Source organism: Chionomys nivalis, chromosome 26, assembly GCF_950005125.1.
Source record: "Chionomys nivalis chromosome 26, mChiNiv1.1, whole genome shotgun sequence".
Taxonomy (NCBI): domain Eukaryota; kingdom Metazoa; phylum Chordata; class Mammalia; order Rodentia; family Cricetidae; genus Chionomys; species Chionomys nivalis.
The window spans coordinates 13442488-13465511 of NC_080111.1; the positions used below are offsets into that span (position 1 = coordinate 13442488).

The window sequence follows — 23024 nt, forward strand, 5'->3', positions numbered from 1 at the left end:
GGGGGCTTCATGATTTCCCAGTGTGTGCAACTTGAGCAGGAGGGAGAAAGAAAGCTGCGCTGTTGGGAGTGGACCAGGTTCTTCCTTTCAGGCCACTAACCAGCTCCCAAATCATGACGTGGAGACTTCGTATCAGTAATAAATCTCGGCCTTCTCTTATGCACATGTCTTACTAGCTCTTCCAACTCAGCCTGTTTCTCTTTGTCTATGTTTCATCTCAGGGACTTTTACCCTTTCTTTCTCTACGTCTTACTTTCCTGCTCTCTCTGTCTGTCTGGCAACTGCCTGGCTTCTGGCCCTAGGGGTTTCCCCTTATTTTCTTCTCTCTTCCTCTTGAGCCTGGATGTCTCCTGTTTATTCTCTCTGCCTGCCGGCCCCACCTATCCTTTCCATGGCTAGCTTCTGACTAGCTGTTCAGCTTTTTGTCAGACCAATTAGGTGCCTTAGGCAGGGAAGGTTACACAAATGTAGCATAAGCAAACATAACACATCTTTACACAGTTAAAGTAATAGTCTGCAGCATAAACAAGCGTAACACATCTTTACGTAGTCAATTTCCACGACGTTGGAGGCAGAAATTTATCTTTGACTTTGGACTGTTCTCACCATTTAAATACTCTCATGTGACATGTGTGAATTGTACACAGCCCTAGCTGTATTAAAGGGACATGTCCATTACACAGCTGTGACAATAAGCTTGGACCACCTGTCCTTCCTTTCATGGGCAGAACCCACTGGTAAGTAGCAATAACATCACAATAGGCTTTAAGAAACTCTATCAAGAGCCAACTCCTGAAGATCCACTGTCCTTTGGTCTTCCTTTTTGGGAACCAGGATCTTTGATTTAGAGGCAGTTTTTGTTTAAAGACTAGTTGAGAATAGAATATGCAGTATTTAAATTGTACTGTATACACCGAGGGCATAATGATAGTTTGTTCTTAGGAAGTGACTTACGATGAATAGAAAATGGAACTGTTGCTATCCTTAGCTTACACACCCAATCTTTCTAGGATTTAATTCCCCATAAAGACCGAGACTTCGCTGTTATAGATCTCATCATGTTCTGCAATCTCTATTTTGATTTAATGTTTTCTTTACAAAGTCTCCAGAATACTGTTAACGTGTTGCCTTTGGGCAAGGGAGATAAAGACATTGTCAATTCTGAACTCCATTTCAGTACTAGGGATTGCTAATGAATTGCTATAAGCATAGCTATCAGGAAACAGAGCCCAAGTATTTGTGCTAACTTCTAAAAATACAGATTGTTTTTGGCAGTTTCTAACCCCAGGAACAACAACTTAATTATTTCTGTCCTATGCCGAACACTTCGTTAAAATGCAAACCATAAATGAACTGGAGGTAAACGGTGCCCCGTGCTGGATGTGGGGAGTTTGTTCTAAGTCAGTTCAGAGCAAGACAGAATCGGCATGTACGCAATTTAGAAAATTAAAGCCATTAATAGCACCAAAGGGATTATTGTGCGGCCCTCATAGAAACTTTAAATAGTATCTGTTCAGGCTCCCAGTGGCAGTAGTAAGCAGGCTCGTGTTAATTCTGTGGAGACTAGGGCTCTGTCAGCTTAGGTGTGAACACCAGAAACAGGTGCTGTTTATCTTCTAACTCCCAGATGAAGTCTGGAAGAACACCTCAGCCCTACATGTGAATGTTTTACTTACACAGGAGGCTGGAGCTACCCCCAAAGCCACGAAAAGGCGTCTATTAGAGACAGGGCCAGGCCTTGCTCTTGAGGACTGTAAGGGTTGCTCACCAGGTTAGCTACTGACTTCCAGCATCAAAAGCGGTGGAGAAGCCACTGGGGCAGACATGTGGTTGGGATGTGATACCTGCTTATTGGTGGCCTCCTACCTGTTGGAGAGTGGAATATTTCACTCTGAGGGACCCTTTTGTTTATGAGACCTAACATTTGGAAGACGTTGGGTTTGCCCATTTCCCCTCTTGGAAAGCTCTAACAGGAATATTGGCTGGCCTTGGATGGATACCGGCTCAGCTCACTCCCTCTCCTGTGCTTCCTAGCCCTGGTGTTTCCTCTCCCCTGGACTGTTACCATTGCCTGGAAGCTGGTTTCTCTTAGCTAACTAACACTTGTGCTTCCTTTCAAGAAGCCAAAGAGACTTTGTAAATGTGTTTTGAAGACTCTCTTCTCCCACTTCAAATGCTTCTTGACTTTTCGGAAAGATTCCAGCCTCATCCACTGGTTCACAGGTCCTGGCCCCTGCCCCATCTTCTCTGCTGCTCCCTCCTTTCCCATACTCTCCTCATCCCAGCTACACCACACTTGTGTTGTGGCTGGGCCACAGCAAGCTCATCTCCTTGTAAGGTCTGAACCCCAGTGTACATTATCTCAACCCCGCCCCATCACCACACAGTGGATTCTTCTTGATATCTGAGTGTTGCTTAAATGCCCCTCCCCACTTTAGATAAAGCCTCTCTAATCACTCAACCTAAAGAAGCCACCAAACACATTTCCTCTTTCTCCTTCTATCAGAAGGTTGGTTCTGTCAGAGTAGAGAACTCGTACAGCTTTATCTGATGGGTCTCCAGGCGTCAGAACAGCTGCTTTGGGAATGTTCATGGAAGGAACAGATTCCTACATGAAGCACGGATGAGCCAGTATTAGCCTTAACTGATCTCCCTCCAGCCCAGAGCAGGAGTATTGCTCAGTGTGGCTGTATGTGTTCTCCGTTGAAATAGCCAGCCACACTCTAGGATGCTCAGCTTCCCTTCCATGAGCTCTCAAGTACAGAAGTCCCTGCTTGGAAAGCTTCGTGCTTTTGAGGGAATACACAGATGAAAGCTAGAAAAAATTCGACTAGCCATTCCCCCCATAGATTTGAGCTCAGAGAGTTCTATCCCCCACGAGCCTTTCTTTTCTATCAGTAGGGTTCCCAAGGTCAGTTAAAAGTCCCGTGTAGCTCAAATCCTCACTTCCCAAGAGGGAAAACCAACTATCTCTTTCATTTAAATATGTTGGGGGAACTTGAGGAAACAAGCAGGGGAAGATTCATAGTATTTTAAAGATGGAATTTTGCACTTTAGTGTCTGGCGTCTGTTGGATTTAGAAATAAAAATACTAGATAAATATGATGTCCGTTATGCTTATATAATTATTGTACCAATATATTTTTAGATATACAGATGCATACTGAATATATATTTTAAACTGTATTTGGAAATTTTTTCTGCTCACTTATAGATCTAAACCCTTCTAATCTGAAAAGCTAACAGCATACAGAAAGTGAACCAGTTTTCAAATCTATTATGGGAAGTATGTTCTCTAGCTTTTTCCCATTGTCTGAGTAAAACCTTAGTGGGCTCCAGCAGTTAGCAAAGCTTCAACTGATCCGGGCAGTAGAATGAGGATGGTAATGGTTGCCTGTCCCAGGGAGCAGTGAGCTTTGGCCCTAGCCAGAGGGTCAGTTGGTATCTTCTAGCCTCCCTTAGATAACTAAACTTCCTTCAGCGTCATGCAGCCACCACCACAGTGCCTCTTAGTAAACCTAGAATTTTGGAATTTTAGAACAGAAAGCAAAACCAAATTCCGTTGAGATCACTGGGCTCATGGCATGGGTGGGTCACAAGCCCAGGTCTCCTGACCACTTTGCTCTCCCCTCCTCCATCACTGTGCCCCATCATGGTACACACACACACACACACACACACCCTCCCTGGGCCAAGTTCTAGCCTAACGCAGGGATTTGTCTGCCTCTCAGGCTCACCACTCAGAGCGAGCATTCTTAAAGTAGAGGACTAGTGTGTCTGTTTATTTACTTATTTGATCTTGTCAAATTTCCAACTCACAACAGTGAATTGCAGATGTAACATGGTAGTCAAATCATCCCCTATTGGTGGATTATGTCTTCTATAAGTTTATAGTGGCCATAGTTTGGACTTACAGCTTCTTCATAGAAATTCCAGCTTTCTACTTCTTGTATCATCTTTATATATCAGTCAACGCTATCAGAGTTGAGATGTTGACTTATATAATTTAAACTTAGTATGGACCTTATGTGTGCATGTGTATACATATATATGTGTGTGTGCATATATATAATGTGTGTATGTGTACATGTGTATATATACATGCTTATAAGTCAGGATTGTCCCTTATTGCTAACAAGCAATAAGCAGTATTTTAATTCTGTGCTGTCAACATTTCTTAAGGTAGTTGATGAACAGCCATGCATGTTCATCAGTGTGGACATTTGGAGGAGTAACTAGCCCAGTGCAGGTCATCATCCTTTGGTCTGCTTTTGAACTGAATGTTGACAGAGTCCAGCTGGCTCCTTTGATCCTATTGATCCTATTGATCCTCATGGTGCCATAGTGTTCGTCAGGTAACAAGGGAAGTCTTAAGATGAGAACAGGAAACCTTCCACAACTGACCTTGCTTGCCTCCCTCCTCCGTGCTTAACAGTCACCCCACTCACGTCCTTGGACAAGTATGCGTGATCTTTATCATTAGTCTGTTTTTACCTGACCAGTAGTCTCTGCCTTTGACTCCTTCTGTCTGTCTTCCACTATTTCTTTAAACAAACTCAATAGGCAATGTGTGGCCTGGATTAAAGTGCTGGGTAAGGAGAGAGGGGTGTTGTGAACCCCGTGTGAATAGCTCAGCCAGGGGAGTCCACTTGCTGAAGTGGGGAAGGCTGAAATGAGGCAGATTGGGGGTTGAGTGACGGCAGAGTCACCCCTTAGAGGCATTCAAGGTTCTGGAGGCAGAAATGAGTGGTCTTGGGCTTTCCTGAGATACCGACGTAGAGCAGGAAGAGAGACCGCTGTCTAGATGAAATCCAGGTAGTCTGAAATCCAGAGAGAAGACACATGTGGAGGGACATATATTTGGGAAGTGACTTTATTTTTTGAAATCATAGTGGCTAAGCTTTCCAAGAAAGGGAAGTGCGAGACGGATTTCTGCTTGGTTTGGAACTGAGGATGGGAAGAGGCAACTGGAAATAAACCAACCAGAAGAGAGAGACGGAAAAACCACAGTGTCATACTCAGGACACTGAGATTGTGTGTCGCCTAGGATTTATTGGCTCCTGAAAGGTCCCTGGAAACCTCTGTAAGTTTTCTAGGATGACGGGAACTGTGTAAAGACTGAGCAAAGAGAAGCATGCGGGGACAGCACAAGTCTTCCCAGAGGCTTGGCTCTAACTAAAAGCAGAGAATTGGAACCATCCTAGGAGGAAGAGGGGCCACTATTCAGAAGGATGGGGTGTCAGACAAACAGTGTATTATTTCCGTCTCTTGTGAGTTGTTTCAGGTTTGCTTTTTGTTTTGCTGGTGCTGGTAGTTTATTTGTTTGATGCTGAGGCATTTGTTCAGAAGCACATGGGAGTATGTAATGTCTTCTCATTACCAGCAGGGGCTGGTTTTCAGCACCTTGGCGAATAGAGCTCCATTGTCACAGTCCTTAAGCTGATGAAAGGCTCCTGCAAGGGAAGGTGATGTCACTGACCACCAAGAAAACAAGGTGTGATGGGCAGAAAGAAGACCCAGACCCATGGTAAATGTACAAAACAAATTTAAAGAAATGTTTTGATATTGCGGCACAGTGGTGAAAGGATAATTATGAATTTATTGAAATAACAGTGTTAGAAGAACTCCTTTAGTTGATTGGTTCTGGTTGTTATTTTAAAACATTTGTTTCTTGATTATATTGGCATAGAGGTAGGGAAGGGGATTTAATTTACTGATCTAGGCCAACAGGGTGGGTCCAGTGTGTGTGTGTGTGTGTGTGTGTGTGTGTGTGTGTGTGTGTGTAATATGAACTTATGTCCTTTTATGTAGGTAAAATTGGATATTGATTCTAGTAAGAGCCCAGCATTAAGAGCATTACATTGTTAAGGGTTTGTTGCTTTGCTGTCTCTCGTAGCCTTTAACTTTCTCTTTTATGAAAGGTCATCAAATTCCAGCAGGGGTTTTTATTCACGCTGTGATCTATGGAGGGCTAGGAACAGTAACATGTCTAAGAAAGATCCGGTGGTGGCACACACGTTTATTTTGAGGTATGAAGTTCTGTGATTCGTGTAGTATATGATAGACAAGGTGTTTTGTGGGCTATTCATAGGTAAAAATTACACCAGGTTATTTTCTATTTTAATAGCTTATAGGTAGCTGTTGGGTTCTGCCCATTTTGTACTTTTCTTCCGCTTGCATGTGGCCAGCTGTTAGGGTTTCTGTTGCAGTGAGAAAGCAACTTGAAGGGAAAGTGTTCATTTCAGCTTACAGTTCCCCCTCACTGTCTATCATCAAAAGAAGGCAGGACAAGGACTCAAGCAGGGCAGGAGCCTGGAGGCAGAAGCTGTGCAGAGACCATGGGAGTGCTGCTTACTGGTTTGTTTCTAATGGCTTGCTTGGCCTGTTTCCTTGTAGAACTCAGTACCACCTCCAAAGCGGTGCCACCCATGGTGAGCCTGTCCGTCTCAAGTCAGTCATTAGCCAAGAAAATACAGGCCTCCCCACAGGCTAAGCTGATGGCGGCTTTTTCCTTATTTGAGGTTCGCTCTTTCCAAATGACTCCAGCCTGTGTCAAGTCAACATAAAAACTGGTCAATACACTGGCTCTCTGCCCTGAAGATGAGCCTCCGAGTTAAAGACAAAGCAAGAGCTAGATTCATAACTAGAATTATAACGTTGACACCAACCCTCGAATATTTCCTTCAGTTTTTCCTGACATTTCATGTTGAGTGAATCTGGAGACTGATATCATGTTTACAGAGACTCCTGTTTTGATGCATAGTTAAGTTTCTGTATTTGTACATTGTATGCGTGCACGTGCACACGTGTGCTTGCACACATGCAGCCACAGTGCACACATTTGATCAGAGGTCAACTTTTTGGGTCTTCTCCTCTCACTTCCCACCTTACTTCCTGAGACAGTATCTCTCACTGAACCTGCTAGGCCGGCTGACCAGTGAGCTCCGGGGATCTGCCTGTCTCTGCCCACCCAGCACTGGGGCAATACACAGCCCACTGCTGCTGACCGCATGCGTGGATGCGGGCATCTGTGCTTCCTTGCACAGCGAACACTTTATCGCCCTATGGCTTCAGTCTCCACGTTTGGTCATTTTTCAACCGCAGATTTATACTGCATTGCTATGAGAGCTCTGTGGCACGGCTGCGCTTTTTAAACTGCTCCTGAGTTGAGGAAACAGGAAAGAGAGAAAAGAAATCACAGAAAGACTATGAGAGGTCCGGATTTGCTGAGTCCAGTGGGAGGAGCTGGGCCTCTGCTCTCTCTCCTGAGCGCGAGTCCCTGTCTCTGCACCTGCCTCTCTGCATCAGGGAAGAGACTTACTTCTGGTCTGTGCATCTCAGCAAACTAAAAGGCATCAGTTATCCCTGTAACATCATACATGACACAATACACTTATTTGCTGACAGCTATTTCGTGTGTTATATCCATAAAGATGATTATAAAAGAAAACAGAAATATTTATAGCTTGAAATAAGATTAGAGACTTCTTGTTTTTAGAGATTGGGTTTCTATTGTAGCCCTGGCTGTCCTGGAACTCACTGTGTAGATCAGGCTGGCTACAAACTCAGAGATCCCCCTGCCACTGCCTTCCACGTGCAGATTAAAGGTGTGCGCCACCATCACCCGGTGAGATTCTATACTTTTTTTTTTTCCTTGCTGATTTTTTTTATTAATTAATTAATTTAATTATTAAAGATTTCTGCCTCTTCCCCGCCACCACCTCCCGTTCCCTCCCCCTCCCCCAATCAAGTCTTCCTTCCTCCTCAGCCCAAAGAGCAAGCAGGTTTCTCTGCCCTGTGGGAGGTCCAAGGACCACCCACCTCCATCCAGGTCTATTAAGGTGAGCATCCAAACTACCTGGGCTCCCACAAAGCCATTACATGCAATAGGATCAAGAACCCATTGCCATTGTTCTTCAGTTCTCAGTAGTCCTCATTGTCCATTATGTTCAGCGAGACCGGTTTTGTCCCATGCTTTTTCAGACCCCGGCCAGCTGGCCTTGGTGAGTTCCCGATAGATCATCCCCATTGCCTCAGTGTGTGGGTGCACCCCTCGCCGTCCTGAGTTCCTTGCTCGTGCTCACTCTCCTTCTGCTCCTCCTTTGGATCGTGAGATTCTATACTTTTATTTGTCCATTTTATCTGTTTTAAATTTTCTGTTACATTTAATGTAGATGTGTGTGTTTGTGTACTTATGTATGTGTGCATGTGTGTGTGCATGTTATCACACACATGTAGAGGTCAAAAGACAGCTTCAAGGAGTCAGTTCTTGGCCGGGCGGTGGTGGCGCACGCCTTTAATCCCAGCACTCGGGAGGCAGAGGCAGGCGGATCTCTGTGAGTTCGAGACCAGCCTGGTCTACAAGAGCTAGTTCCAGGACAGGCTCCAAAACCACAGAGAAACCCTGTCTCGAAAAACCAAAAAGAAAAAAAAAAAAAAAAAAAAGGAGTCAGTTCTTTCCTTTTGTAAGGTAGGTTTTGGAGGCTGAACCGAGGTCCCTTGGCTTGTTAGCAAGTGCTCTTACCTGCTGGGCCATCTCGCCTGTCCTTTGTAACAATTTTGACGCCCAATTATTAAGTTTTAGCTGCTGTTTGCTCAGCTACTCATAATAATACGACGAAGAATCCTGAATAGAATATTCATAACATAATAAAAAGGTCTTTATGATACCCCAAATTATTGTGATAACATGAGCATGATTTATATGTAAGAAGTACCTTAGTATAGGGAAAACAGAGCTCTATTTAAAATATGCCTTCTCTCGTAGTCATTTACGTTTTTCTGTTCTTACGACTTAGCGACTGGTGTTCTGCTTGTTGTTTACAGAAAGGCTGTGAGTAGCTAAGCCTTTCCCTTTGGTTCTTTGGGAAGGTTTTCATTGTACCAACAGCAACATTGTCTGCATCAGTGCTAACTACAGGCCCATGTTTCTGATTGGGTAGTGGGAAACACGAATGTTTCCCTTTTCCCAGACATATTTATGTAACTTTTAATAATTGTGGAAATCTTTACTTTGCAGGGTCTTCAGTTCAGAGACTTAACTGAGTTCTCCTTACTTAACCATAAAACAAAAATCTCTACTCTGACTGTTTGACTTCCCCCAAAGGCTAAAAATACGAGCAGAGGTCTTATGCCTCCAAGATTGTATACCTAAGAATAAAAGAAGTTAGCTTTTGCAAATAATTATTATAGCACCATGTTTCTAGTTATAGTTTGGTGCTGAGGATATTGGGGCATGAACACATAGGAATCTCACTCTGTGATAAACAGATCGAATTTCAAGAGCGCAAAGGATGATTCCAGTGTTGGGTGACTGTAGAGAGGAAACTCTTTAAGACACAGCTAAGACAGCTGTGTGATCAAGGAGGGCTTCTCTGCCAACACTTGAAGAACGGGAAACTATTTAAGAGCAAGGGAAAATATGTCTTCCGTGTCACCAAAACCTCGAGGCTTCTAGAAGACTGATACAATTTAGATACGTTAAAGAGAGCCCATTTTGTGTTGGAGGGAACAGACGGTGGCTGCCAGGGAGGAATTTGGGTCCCAGCCATAACTTTAAGGCCACGGGAATTAGGAATTTGGATTTGACTTGTGTGCCCTGGGAGCTGTTGTGAAGGGTCCCCACCAGTGAGTCATAGGTTGGATTTGTGTTTTATGAAGATTAGACAAAGGTGAGCAGCAATGGAACTGGGAGGATAGTTAGGGGTAAAAAGGGAGTTAGTAGGGAAATAATGGGGCTCGTGGCGTGGTGGGGAGCAAGTTCCAAGTGGATTTGGGAAACAGAACCATCATTTTTTATTAGATAAATAAGGTAAAGGAAATATCAGGTTTCTGGAACTTTGAAGAAAACATTTCCATTTCTGCAGCAAAGGGAAAGGAGGGTATGGAGAAACAGCTTTGGAGAGAGAGCAAGAGCTTCGGGGGTGTTGGCAAGGGGGTGGTTTGATCCCAGCTCTGAGCTGTAGACAAGGGACATGGAACACAGGAAGTATTTACAGCCCTGGGAAGCATGCTGTTTGCTGCGGGAAAGCTCGCGGAAGAGAAGGTTCAGAATAGAATTCCTTGATTGGACTGAATGTAGGGCTGGACTAGAGAAGCAGCTTACAGTCCAGGAGAGGAGGGGCCCAGGCAGTCAGAGAGCCAGAGCGAATGGTGTGTCCTGAGCCCCAGAACCGACAGGCGTGTTGACAAGGACATCTACTTTGAGAGTCAGGGCATCAGATGAGAAACAGTCATGAGCTGGGTCAGCCGCAAGAGCCACTCCAGTGCCCTGGTGGGATCGCCAGCTAGAATGGGGGTGACAAAGGAAAGAGCAGGCAAGAGAGAAATATGCTAGTGACTGAAGGGCATGCAGGTGCCTTTTGTGGTTGTGTGGATGCTAAGGACGACACAGATTACTGTGTCATAGAATAGTCAGAAACAGGTGGTAGCTCTGGCTTCCTCCTGTGTCTAAGGAAACCATGCAATTAGCTGCCATCGCCCAGCCAAGGTCACACGCCTAGGTCACGTGGTTTGCCTTTATAAATATGATCTAGACATCGAATGATGTTTTAAAAATATTGTTATTAGTTCTTTGAGAACTCCACACAATGTATTAAATCATTTTTTGCCCCAACTTTTCCCAGGTCTACTCGTCCCTTCCCGTCCCATTCCCTACCCTAACATTGTGTCCTCTCTTTAAAAGTGATTTAAATTAGTAAGTTACTGAATTCAGTTTGTGCTACCCATATACTTGGATGTGGGACCATCCACAGAAGCATAGTCAACCTACCAGGGACTGCACGCTCAAAGACCACCCAGTTTTCCTCCCCTAGCAGCTTTCAGTTGCCAGGGGCTTCTCATTTATGGGTGGGATTGGTACCCACCTCCTGACTCCGTGCAGGGCTTCTGGCTGGCTCAGTTTGCACAGGTTCTGTGTGTGCTGCTGTAACTGCTATAAGTTCATATGTACAGCTGCCCGAGGATGTTCCCTGCTTCTGGCCCTTAGGGTCTTTCCATCTCCTCTTCCTCAATGATAACTGAGCCTTGGGAGAAGGAGATGAAATCTAGATGTTCCAGTTAGGGCTCAGCATTCTGAACTCTCACTTTTTGCCCCTTGACTAATCATGGGTCAAGTCACCCATGTGTTAGTCACCATTTGCAGCAAAATGAAGAAGCTTCAGGCATGAAGTTTTATAGATTCGCTAATCTATGAGTATAAAGGTAATTTGTTAGGGGTCTGTTTATTGCTATGTTCATTTAATAGGACGGTAATATTAAGTTCTCCCTTGCAGCCATAGGTCCTTGGCTCAGTGATGGTGCGTGTATGTATTTTCAGTTGTCTTACTGTCCAGATTTGATCCTGTCATCATGCCTCTTCACAATTCAAGCGAGGAGGGCTGATATAAAGGAAGACAGGAGGAGATGGGTTTTACCTTAGATTGGTGGTTCTCCCACAGGGGTCGCGTATCATAGCAGTAGCAGAATTGCAGCTATAAAGTAGTAATAATTTTGAATGAAATAATTTTTTAATTGGGGGTCACCACAGCAGGAGGCCTTATATTAAAGGGTTGCAGCGTCAAGAAGGTTGAGCGCCGCTGCCTTAGATGTTGCAGTGCTTGCGGCTCAGAGGCAGGGTCGGGGGTTCTAAGTTGTAACTGCTGTTACACTCCATTCCCGGCCTTGTGTATGGTCCTCAGATGAGTTGACTGCTAGAACTGTCTTTCACCTTCCTGAAATTTATTATGGAATCTGAACTCCACAGTGCTCACACGTGTTTGCACTCATACCGGATTCCAGAGTAAGCAGACCAAGGAAGGGCAATATTTGCTTTCAAGTTGCGCTTAAAAAGCCAAGTGTAATGGCAGCAGAGCTCACAGTCTCGTTCTGGGGTTGATATTTGCATTGCTTAGGGTGGCTCAGCACATGCCAAGTTGATATGTCTTTTATTCAGCAGAAGAAATAGCTGGTGACCGAGAGGAGGAGCCTCCATGCAGAGTGTGGATGAAACACCGATGGGTGATTGTGATGTTCCTTTGCTGAAGTAGTTTAATTGCCAAGTGGTGGATTTGCTGTAGAGTCGGCGGTCATAGTTGTATAATCCCGTATCATACCCGTGCATATATCATTACTTAAGTTGTTACACTGGCCCTTGGCTCCGAATAGATTTTTAAACCAGGTAATTAGAATTGTGACCAAGAATTGTAGGTCACATATATTATCTCTAGGGTATTAACCATTGGTATGCAACTTGGCATAGCATCTCTCATGCTACACAGAGAAAGAATGGGCATTAAGACATGGACGCTTCTGTGAGCAAGAGACAGAAGTGGCCAAAGAAGTCTATTTGGGTTTGAACGTGTTCAACCTTCTCATTTGACACATGTGGAAACGGAGGCACAAAATGCCAGTCTGGTTTAGAAGCTGGTAGTTTTGTGTCCCAGGATGTTTTCCAGGCATGGCAGCGAATTGCTCATGAGGACCTTTGTTTGAATTTCTTGTGGGATGTGACAGAGTCATTGTTCAGGTTTCACGGGCAGGAGGAGGGAGCCTAGAAAGCTGTGGGGAGGAGGGAGAGAGAGGGATACATGCCGCCCTCCAGCCGCAGGACAGATGCTGCCGGTGTGACCCTTCCTACATATTTACATATTTTAATTCAAAAGGAAATAGCAGAATTGGGTGAAAACAAGAAAGAAAGACGTTTGCTGTTGCTAGAAGAATTTGAGGGCTGGAGAGGTGGCTCAGCGGTTAAGAGCATTGCCTGCTCTTCCAAAGGTCCTGAGTTCAATTCCCAGCAACCACATGGTAGCTCACAACCATCTGTAATGAAGTCCAGTGTCCTCTTCTGGCCTGCAGGCATACATACAGACGGAATATTGTGTACATAATAAATAAATAAATTTTTTAAAAAAAGAATTTGATAGACTCAGGAGTGGGAGAGTCATCGGTGTAGAGAATCCAGTGGATTATCTAGTCGTACAGGTTGTTCACGGGTGTTGGGATACACCTGCGTTCTAATGCTTCACAGATGTTAGCATACACCTGCGTTCTAATGCTTCACAGGTGTTAGCATACACCTGCGTTCTAATGCTTCACAGGTGTTAGCATACGCCTGCGTTCTAATGCTCACAGGTGTTAGCATATGCCTGCGTTCTAATGCTCACAGGTGTTAGCATATACCTGCGTTCTAATGCTCACAGGTGTTAGCATATGCCTGTGTTCTAATGCTCACAGGTGTTAGCATATACCTGCGTTCTAATGCGTCACAGGTGTTAGGCTATATCTGTGTTCACAGGTGTTAGCATATACCCGTGTTCTAATGCATCACAGGTGTTAGGGTACACCTGTGTTCTAATGCTTCACAGGTGTTAGCATACCCAACAAACACATACTCCACATCTGCTATCCTAATTAGTGTGATGACTTTGAAATTTCACCTGTGGCTACAATCTATTATGAAGAGACCCCACTTGTCATTACAGATTAAATTTTAGTGTGTGTTTGTCCCAGTTAGGGTTTCTTTCCCTTTTGGGGGAGCAATATTTTTAAAATTTTTATTTTATGTGCATTGGTGTTTTGCCATGGGTGTCAGGTCCCCTGGAACTGGAGTTACAGACAGTTTTGAGCTGCCGTGTGGGTCCCAGGAATTGAACCTGGGTCCTCTGGAAGAGCAGTTAGTGCCCTTAACCTCTGAGCCATCTCTCCAGCCCCCAGTTAGGGTTTCTATTGCTCTGATGAAACACCATGACCAAAAGAAAGTTGTGGGTGAAAGGGTTTACTTGGCTTATACTTCCACATCACTGTTCATCACTGAAGGAAGTCAGGACAGGAACTCAAACAGGGCAGGAACCTGGAGGCAGGGGCTGATGCAGATGCCATGGAGGGGTGCTGCTTACTGGCCGTTCCTCATGACTTGTTCAGCCCAGGGATGGCGCCACCCACAGTGGGCTGTACCCTCCTCCATCAGTCGCTAATTCAGAATATGCCCTACAGAGTTGCCTACAGCCCAATGTTAAGAAGATGCGTTTCTTTATTGGGGTTCCTCCTCTCAGATGACTTCACGTGTTACATGTTCATTTTGAGCCAGTGTGGGTCCCACTCTTTGTGGTACCTCTACAGAGTGCCTCTCTGGTGTGGAGTGCGGGACTGTGCTTGGCTGTGGCACCTCTCTCCTGGAAGATAATTGCACCTAGTGACAGGCCCTTGCCTCTCTCTCTGCTTGCAGAACAATCAACCATGACGACCGAATCGGGATCAGACTCGGAATCCAAGCCAGACCAGGAGGCCGAGCCCCAGGAAGCAGCAGGGCCTCAGGGACACGCAGGGGCACAGCCTGGACCAGAGCCCGCCAGCGGAAGCAGCGAGGAGCCGCCAGCGTTAGAGCAGTTCCCCGCAGCTGCCGCGCACAGCACACCGGTGAAGAGGGAGGTGAGCCTGGAGCATCTCTAGGGAGGGCCAGTCAGGGGACCCGGCTGAGCACTGCGGCTTTGTCCCAGCCCTAAGGGCAGCTATGAAGGCCCCCTGCTTTTGCCCTCTCACCCAGGGGATCAGTGGTGTTGCCTTGAAGGATTTCAGTGAGTGGCATTCCCCGGACCAGGCCTGGACCGGTACCTCCTGCCTTTGACTAAAGCCCTTACAGTCAGCCAAACTCCTGACTGGAGACTGAGTTACTGGCTGTCTAGATCTGAGTTACTGGAAGGGCAGACAGCAAGCTGTCAGCCCTGGCTATGCCTCTGGCTGTTTTCATCTCATGCTGTAAAGGATGAGGGCAGAATTGATTTTTCCAGCCGTTATTCTGACCTGAATATTGCCATCTACGTTCAGTGACTGTTTATTTGGGTTGGATCCCCCTCTCCCTGTATACACTTGTAGGTTCGTTGCCGTTCCTTACGCAGGTTGGGGTTGTCAGGAGCGCTTACTTCTGCCCTTTGTGAGATGGTACTCAGTGGTAGGGTGCATACTTAGCCTGGGGAACTTTGGTTCCATCCCCACTATTGTCAAATAGAAAAAAAATTAATTAGTATAAATACGTAAATAAAATCGAAAGAATAAAGTATGGTAATAGGTGAGTCAGTGTAGTCTTGAAGCTGCAAACCTGCACGTTTTAGAATGCTAGCTAGTGTGTGATGAAGGGATCCAGAGCCCAAGGAGAGACTGACCCCTTAGGATTCCGAAGAGTTTGTGGGGTTAGAAATTTCCGATGTTTAGTGAATGGTCACGAGGTTAGCCTTTGGGTGAAAGACTCTGGAACACAGCAGCACAACACGTTACTGTGACAGTGAACACTTGTTTATGAGACTGGGTATTTTACTGTGGTCACATGGCATTTGCAAGTTCTGTTTTGTAGACAACATGAATGGGGCTGGACAGATGGCCCAGCAATTAAGAGCACTGGCTGCTCCTGCAGCAGGTTTGGATTCCGTTCCCAGAATGCGTACCATTGCTCACAGCCCCCAGAATTCAAGTTCTAGGGGATCAGAATCCCTTTTCTGACCTCTGCAGGCATCAGGCATACAGGCAGCGCACATACATACATGCAGGCAAAGCACTCATACACACAAAATAAAGAAGGCCGGGCGGTGGTGGCACACGCCTTTAATCCCAGCACTCGGGAGGCAGAGGTAGGCAGATCTCTGTGAGTTCGAGACCAGCCTGGTCTACAAGAGCTAGTTCCAGGACAGGCTCCAAAAACCACAGAGAAACCCTGTCTCGAAAAACCAAAAAAAAAAAAAAGAAAAATGAAGGAAAAAGTGCCTTCGAGAGACTTGGCAAAGCTGAGGTGTGTACGGCAGCGGTCGTGACTACGTACCGTGTTCTGTAGTAAATGTGTTAAAAACAGGAACCCCACCCTGTAATATTAGTTAAAAGTGTATTATGGTAAATCCATGAACCAATAATACCATAATTTACTATAGTTGAGTGTTACATGCTCTATACAAGTGTCTCAGCTGTACTCTCAAGTGTCTGGTAATACAGACCATCGCAAACACAGGAGCTGTGCAGTGTTTGGGATTTTACAGTGGCAGCTGTATCACAATGCAATAGGAATTATGTGTTTGCATTAATTTTTCTTTATTCTTGAGAATTTCATGCATGGATGCAATGAAACAGTCACTTCTGCTCCCCATTTCCCCTGCACAGCTCCCCCAAAGCCCTCTCAACCTATTCAGCTCTTGTGTCTTAAGGGACCACTGTCATATACAGTTTGTGTGCTGATACGTGGGCCACGATTGCACTTTATCCTCTATAGTCAAATGTTTGAAACCAACAAGGGACATGATACTGAATCCGCATCGGAAAATGTCCCTGGCTGCACAGGGCAGAGACCTGAGTAAATCCTGTTCCTGTGCTTCGGAGGACTCTTCCGGGCCTTTGGGGTACAGGATGTTAACAAGGAATCCTCTTAAGGTCTTCTACCAAGATCCTTGCTTCATATCTGGAAGCAATGTTCGAAATAAAATTAAGTATATTTGGTTATAGAATGAGGATGAAAATGTGACTGAATTTGAATTTGCTTAATTTTGTGAGCCTTCAGGAAGCTTTCTCCCCTCCCTGGTCCTGTTGCTCCTCGTTTGTAACTGAGGTTTGTAGTTATACAAACCTACACATCAGAGCAACGAGGAAGATAGTGGCGTGCAGGATTTGCATCGTGACTCTAAATTGGCAGTTCATTTGAGACACTTGGTCTGCTTTTCCAGACTTGGCTGGCGAAAGCCTCCTTGTTAGATTCCTCTCTCGTGCATTCCAGAAAGATCTGTCCTTGAGCGACGGCCCCTTATCGTCTGCACAAGACACGCACACACCGCACACACCGTTTGCGGCTGGTGTTTAACTCAGCCAGAAAGTGCATTTTCACTCAGATACTTTAGTGGTGGGCAAAGTCTCGTCTTGTGTACTGCATAGAAGACGGTCATTCACAGCAACATTTGCATTAAAAGCAGCTCCGGTTGACTTTGCCTGCAATGAACCAGTAGTTTAACTATGTCGAGATTGTACGTAAATTACAAAATATCTAATATGATGGATGGTGGTTGATAATTCCAGGATGACTTTACTTCTCCCTAAACTGTATGAAGGCCATTAATGACATTTTTATAGATTTCTCACGCTGCCCATTCGATGCTTTAATATAGTCAAAACTGTCAGACTGAGTTGTCAGAATGGGTTTTTGTTTTTACTTTACAGACTTGTTGAAGTTTACTCTCTGTTTCCTTGGCTTTTCAAGTTGGCCATTCCATCATTGTTTCTTTAGTTATGTTAGCTGAAGTCTCCTGGTAGGCATCCTCCTGGATCGATGATTTAGAATACCTATGTAGAAATACAGACATTCACCACTTTAGGGTTTTTTTTTAATATGTAAATTTGGCAAAACTGTTTTATCATGTTAAGAACTGCTTATAATTCATGGACACTTTTGGTGGAAGAAAGGACTACATGATTGATCTTGTATATGGAAGTCAAGGTAGAAAATGCAGGGAAAACAGAAATCTATACCAAAGGTCTAAGACTAATACACGACAATGACTCTGCTTCTAGAATGGTGGAAAGTAATAAACGTTGAAATAATAGCCAGGCGGTGGTGGCGCACTCCTTTAATCCCAGCACTAGGGAGACAGAGGCAGGCGGATCTCTGTGAGTTCGAGGCCAGCCTGGTCTACAAGAGCTACAGAGAAACCTTGTCTCAAAAAAAAAAAAAAAAAAAAAAAAAAGTTGAAATAATAAACCATCAGTTCTGCCTTTCCTCAGGATCCCATGCCCTTCTAGTTCCTGGCTGGCGGTCCATCTGTGTGAGAAATCCCATGTCATTCCAAGGGTCAGCCCAGCACACTGGTGTCTTTTTCTGGGCACTGTTAGGGTTGCAGACCATCCAGCCACTCATCGGGTCTCCATGACAGCATCGTGGTGATTGGATAGAGGAGGGCGCAGAAACATCTGACACGCTGACTGGGGGGGGGGGGGGGGGGGGGAGAATTCCGTGTCCCCTAGGATGTTTCTCTACAGTGGTGAGACGGGCTCAGGGCAGAATTCAGAGATTCAGCAAGTGAAAGCGTCACACATTTGATCTGTCCTCACACCAGCTCTTTACAAGGAAGAGAACAGACCCAGGGATTACACCGCACTGAGCTTCAGTGCGCGACTGACGTCAGTGAACTGATTCAGAGCAGAATCAGGTGTTTTAGCACTTGTAAAATTACTGACAAGATTAACACAGCTCTCTGAGCCTTAATGTTTCTATCGTGTAAGTGTCTGGCGGAAGGGTGGATCTCTCAGGTCAGGGAATTTAGAAGTATCCAATCGATTATGAAAACAGTGCGCTTTTGTGTCCTTCACTATAGAATGCCTCTGAAAAGCCAAGAGTGGATTTACTCATGTTCTGAGTGAGATCTTGATAGAGTTGGCTAAATCGCTTCTCTACTAAGTCTTGGGTCAGCTGAGAAAAGGCCCGCATGGTACACTTAGGTGGGTCGGTTTATTTAGGTGTAACTGGGCTTCAGGAATATTCAAATCTGTGTATCTGCTCCTCGCACCACAGTGGAGACGGCTTACATCCTCTAGGAAGCGGGACCGCAGCCTGTTTCTCTGCGGTGTCTGAGCGGCTCACTATCCTTTTTCTGTCTGTTGCTTTTCACAGGTCAGCGACAAGGACCGGGACTTCGCTGCCGCAGCTGCGAAACAACTTGAGTATCAGCAATTCGAAGACGATAAACTCTCTCAGAAATCCTCCAGCAGCAAACTCTCACGGTCCCCGTTGAAGATCGTCAAAAGGCCCAAAAGCATGCAGTGCAAAGTGACCCTTCTGGATGGATCCGAGTACGGCTGTGACGTGGATGTAAGTGTGCTCTGCAGAGCAGGGGACTGCCACACAGTGTACAAGGTGACATTTCCCAGAATCGGGGAAACTTTTCTCGGCTAGACTCAAACCCACTTACGCAGCTCTAACAGGAGATTAAATTACTACAAGCTTGCAGTGTCCCGAAATGTTGTCGTCCAAAGTAAAATGTGATAGTATATATAAAAACAAAACCAGATGGGCTCTCTTGGCGTTTTCCATGTCAGGGACAAAGATATTACAGGCTTCAAAATGCACTTTGCTTTAATGCTCTGGCTATGAGCAACGCTTCAATCAATTTTACCTTTTCTGTTGGCATAGTTTATGGCCCAGACATCCTGTGTAAGTCATTTACATAGAAGGATTGGGATAGCTTAAAATGATGGTGTCCTTTTCTTTCTTAGTAATTATTTTAAAAAAGACAAAAATCACACGTGGTAGACTTTGAATCTCCATGTAAAATATTACACTTCTCTTTGTTGTATATGTGTGTTCTCACATTCTACATTCATCTGCCCTATCCCCTCCTCCTCTCTTTTTTTTTTAAAAAGACTTTTATTTTTAAAATTATGTATGCTGTGTTTATCTGTGTGAGTGGGTGTGTACCTGAGTGCAGTACCTGAGGAGACCAGAAGAGGGCGTCAGATCCCTTGGAGCTGGGGTCATTAGCACTTGTGAGCTGTAGGAATGAGTGATGGAAGCTAAACTCAGATCCTCTGGAAGAACTGCTAACCGCTGAGCCGTCTGTCTCCCATCCCTTTCCCTTCTGCTTAGAACTCATTTATCATTCTAATTATATTTTGTATAATGCTATAGTTGGAATTTTCTTTGGGCCACCAACCAGCTCCCAAATAAAAACATGGAGACTTAATTATGAAAGCTCTGCTTTTTCTTAGGCTTGGCATACTAGCTCTTTTAACTTAACTTGACCTGTTTCTGTTCACCTGTTTTGCCTCGGGACTTTTTATCTTTTTTGCATTCTCTATGTCCTACTTTCCTGCTTTCTCCTGTGTCTGTCTGACTGGCTCCTGGTGCCTCCCTGGTGTCTCTGTTTCTTTTTGTGTTCCTAAATTCCTCCTCTTACTCTCCCTGCCTGGAAGTCCCACCTAGACCTCCTTCCTTGCTATTGGCCATTCAGCTTTTCATTAGACCATTAAGGTGCCTTAGGCAGGCAAGGTAAAAACAACCACACATCTTTACATAACTAAACAAATATAACACATCTTTACATAGTTAAGCAAATATCCCACAGTCTAAAGAAATGAAACACATCTTTACATAGTTAAGCAACTTAACATGGATGTGTCACGTCTTTGCATAGTTAAACAAATATTCTGCAACATAATGCGCTTCTGTGCACAGTGGTTTAGTTGTTGTTGATTTTATTGTTTTTAGGGTTTTTTTTTCTCAAGAGAACACTAAGATTCATTTCAGAGTTGATATCATCTTGGTAGGCATAAGAGATGGATTGCTATGTTATTTAAGATTGCAGGAACATAGAAAATCGAATTCTTACATTAAACCAAGTTCCTTAATCTGTCGTGTGCCGGTGTATATAGAATTTAGTCCTATCAAAGTTGATGGGCTGGTAGAGTGTGTATCAGGTACTCAGAGTCTGCTGAACAGAGTCTCTTTCTTATATTTTGCTAGCTCTGATTTTGAACAGATTCTTTTCAGTCAATGTGTGCAGTAGCCGATTTAGATGTTAATTAAAGGGGACTCAGATGTGAGCCTGTAGCTGGGTTTAGCTGTGACTGAGAGGGCCTCTGCAGTCTCATGGGAGATTATATTTTTTTCTATGAAGATCTACTTTGTGGAAAAATTTGCTGTGTGGGAGAAGCTTTCCCTGAGCCTTAATTGCATTTTTATGATGAAACGAATGGGCTGCTTTATCATCCTCTGGTTATTGCTGTTATTTGTCTGTGGAAGATTCTAGATGGAGAAAGGTTCATGTTTGGACATAATGCCTTGGAGATGACAGATAATGTTTATCATTCTGCCAATTTAATTTATACCGAATGCCTTGGGTTTCTTATAGATAATCAATGGGATTTTGACTATGGAATACTTATTTGATAATTAACTTGATAATTTATTGTTACCTTTAGTATCACTGTGATCATTTTAAGTGACATTTCAATGTCTTTCATACATGACATTATAAATTGGAAAGATTTCTAAACATACATTTTTTTAAACTTTTATTGAAAAAACTCTCACAATATATTTTATTTTAATCAGGTTTTCCCTTCCAACAATTCCTTCCAGATCCCCCTCACCTTCCTACCTACCAACTTTATGTTTTCTCCCTCTCGCTAACAAATAAACAAAACAAAATACAAAACCCCCAAAAAAAATAAAAGTGAAAAAGCAAAAGACCATTAAGACAAAAAATGCTCAAACGAAGTAAACTGAGGCGAAAAGTCTACAGAAATACCAAGTTTGCTTTCTGTTGATCAACTACTCCTGGGCATGGCCTACCCTGAAGCATCATTTCTATACCCAGTGAGACTCCATCGGAGAGGCAGCAGGTACCACTGCAGACAATTGCTTGGCTGGGGTGGGAGCCTGTGTCTGTCCTCCCTTCTCAGTGCCGGCCTACATCTTCCTTGAACCTGTGCCTGCTGCCACAGTCTCTGTGAGCTCAGATGTCCACTCATCCTATTGTCCTGGACGACTCTGTTCTCCTGGAATCTTAGAATTCCTGAGCTCTGAGGAGCAGGATTTGATGAAGACACCCCGTTTGGGATTGAGTGCTCCAAAGTCTCACACCCTACATGATGCCCAGTTGTAGGTCTCAGGATTAGTTCCTATCTACTGCAGGAAGCTTCTCTGATGATAGCTTAGGCAGACACAAATTTACTGTATATCAGTGTATCATTAGGAGTCATTTTTTCTGTGGTCTTTTAACAGAATGGTGGTATTACGTTTTCCCAGGCCTGAGGTCTGTCTACTATCCAGTCCTAAGAGAAGGTAGAGTACCCTGCCCTGTGGGAAGTCCAAGGCCCTTCCCACTCCATCCAGGCTTAGGAATGTGTGCATCCAAATAGACTAGGATCCCAAAAAGCCAGTACATGCAGTAGAGACAAATCCCAGTGCCATTATCATTGGCTTCTCAGTCTGCCCCAATTGTCAGCCACATTCAGAGGGTCCAGTTTGATCACATGCTGTTTCAGTCCCAGTCCAGCTGGCTTTGGTAAACTCCCATTAGATCAGGCACACTGTCTCAGTGGGTAGACCAACCCCTCACGGTCCTGACTTCCTTACTCATCTTCTCCCTCCTTCTGCTCTTCAACTGGACCTTGGGAGCTCAGTCCAGTGCTCCAATGTGGGTCTCTGTCTCTATCTCCATCTGTCACCAGAGGTTCTATGGTGATATTCAAGATAGTCATCAGTCTGACTACGGGACAAGGCCAGTTCAGGCACCCTCTCCTCCATTGCCCAGGGTCCTATCTGGGGACATCCCCATGGACACCTGGGAACCCCTCTAGAACCAAGCCTCTTGCCAACCCCAAAGTGGCTCCCTTAATTATCTTCTTCCCTGCTCCCATATCTGTCCTTCCTCCATCTCACCCATCCCACTCCCCCAAGTTCTCCCCAACCCTCCCCTTCTCTTTTCTCTCTCCCCCTCTACCCTTCCCCACATCCCCCTCACTCCCATGCTCCCAACTTTTGCCTGGCGATCTTGTCTGCTTCCAATTTCCAGGAGGATCTATGTATGTTTTTCTTTGGGTTTACCTTATTACTTAGCTTTTCTAGGATCACTAACTATAGGCTCAATGTCCTTTGTTTATGGCTAGAATCCATTAATGAGTGAGTACATACCATATTTATATTTTGGGGTCTGGGTTATCTCACTCAGGATAGTGTTTTCTATTTCCATCCATTTGCATGCAAAATTCAAGATGCCATTGTTTTTTACCGCTGAGTAGTACTCTAATATGTATATATTCCACACTTTCTTTATCCATTCTTCCATTGAGGGGCATGTAGGTTGTTTCTAGGTTCTGGCTATTACAAATAATGCTGCTATGAACATAGTTGAACAAATGCTTTTGTAGTATGATTGGGCATCTCTTGGGTATATTCCCAAGAATGGACTTGCTGGATCCTGAGGTAGGTTGACTCATGCCCTGGCCTCAAACTAAAAGTAGCTTGGGAGAAACTAGATGAATTTAGACAGGTCGTGTTTTCCTCGGACACCTCCCAAACTCCT

General features: G+C 44.5%; 1 protein-coding gene across 20 annotated transcripts in view; it reads left to right on the forward strand.

Moving 5' to 3' along the window:
* Nucleotides 1-23024, forward strand: part of Epb41l3 (erythrocyte membrane protein band 4.1 like 3) — a 138642-nt gene that overhangs the window by 41661 nt on the left and 73957 nt on the right. For 8 of the 20 annotated variants that reach the window (XM_057758689.1, XM_057758690.1, XM_057758697.1 and 5 more), the window contains 2 exons: nt 14204-14406; nt 18611-18808. In XM_057758689.1, the coding sequence (XP_057614672.1) occupies nt 14215-14406; nt 18611-18808 (390 nt within the window). In that variant the 5' untranslated portion in view covers nt 14204-14214. Of the gene's footprint in view, nt 1-5386; nt 5528-14203; nt 14407-18610; nt 18809-23024 lie in introns of those variants that run through there. The other 12 variants (XM_057758692.1, XM_057758698.1, XM_057758705.1 and 9 more) reach the window with 6 other exon arrangements.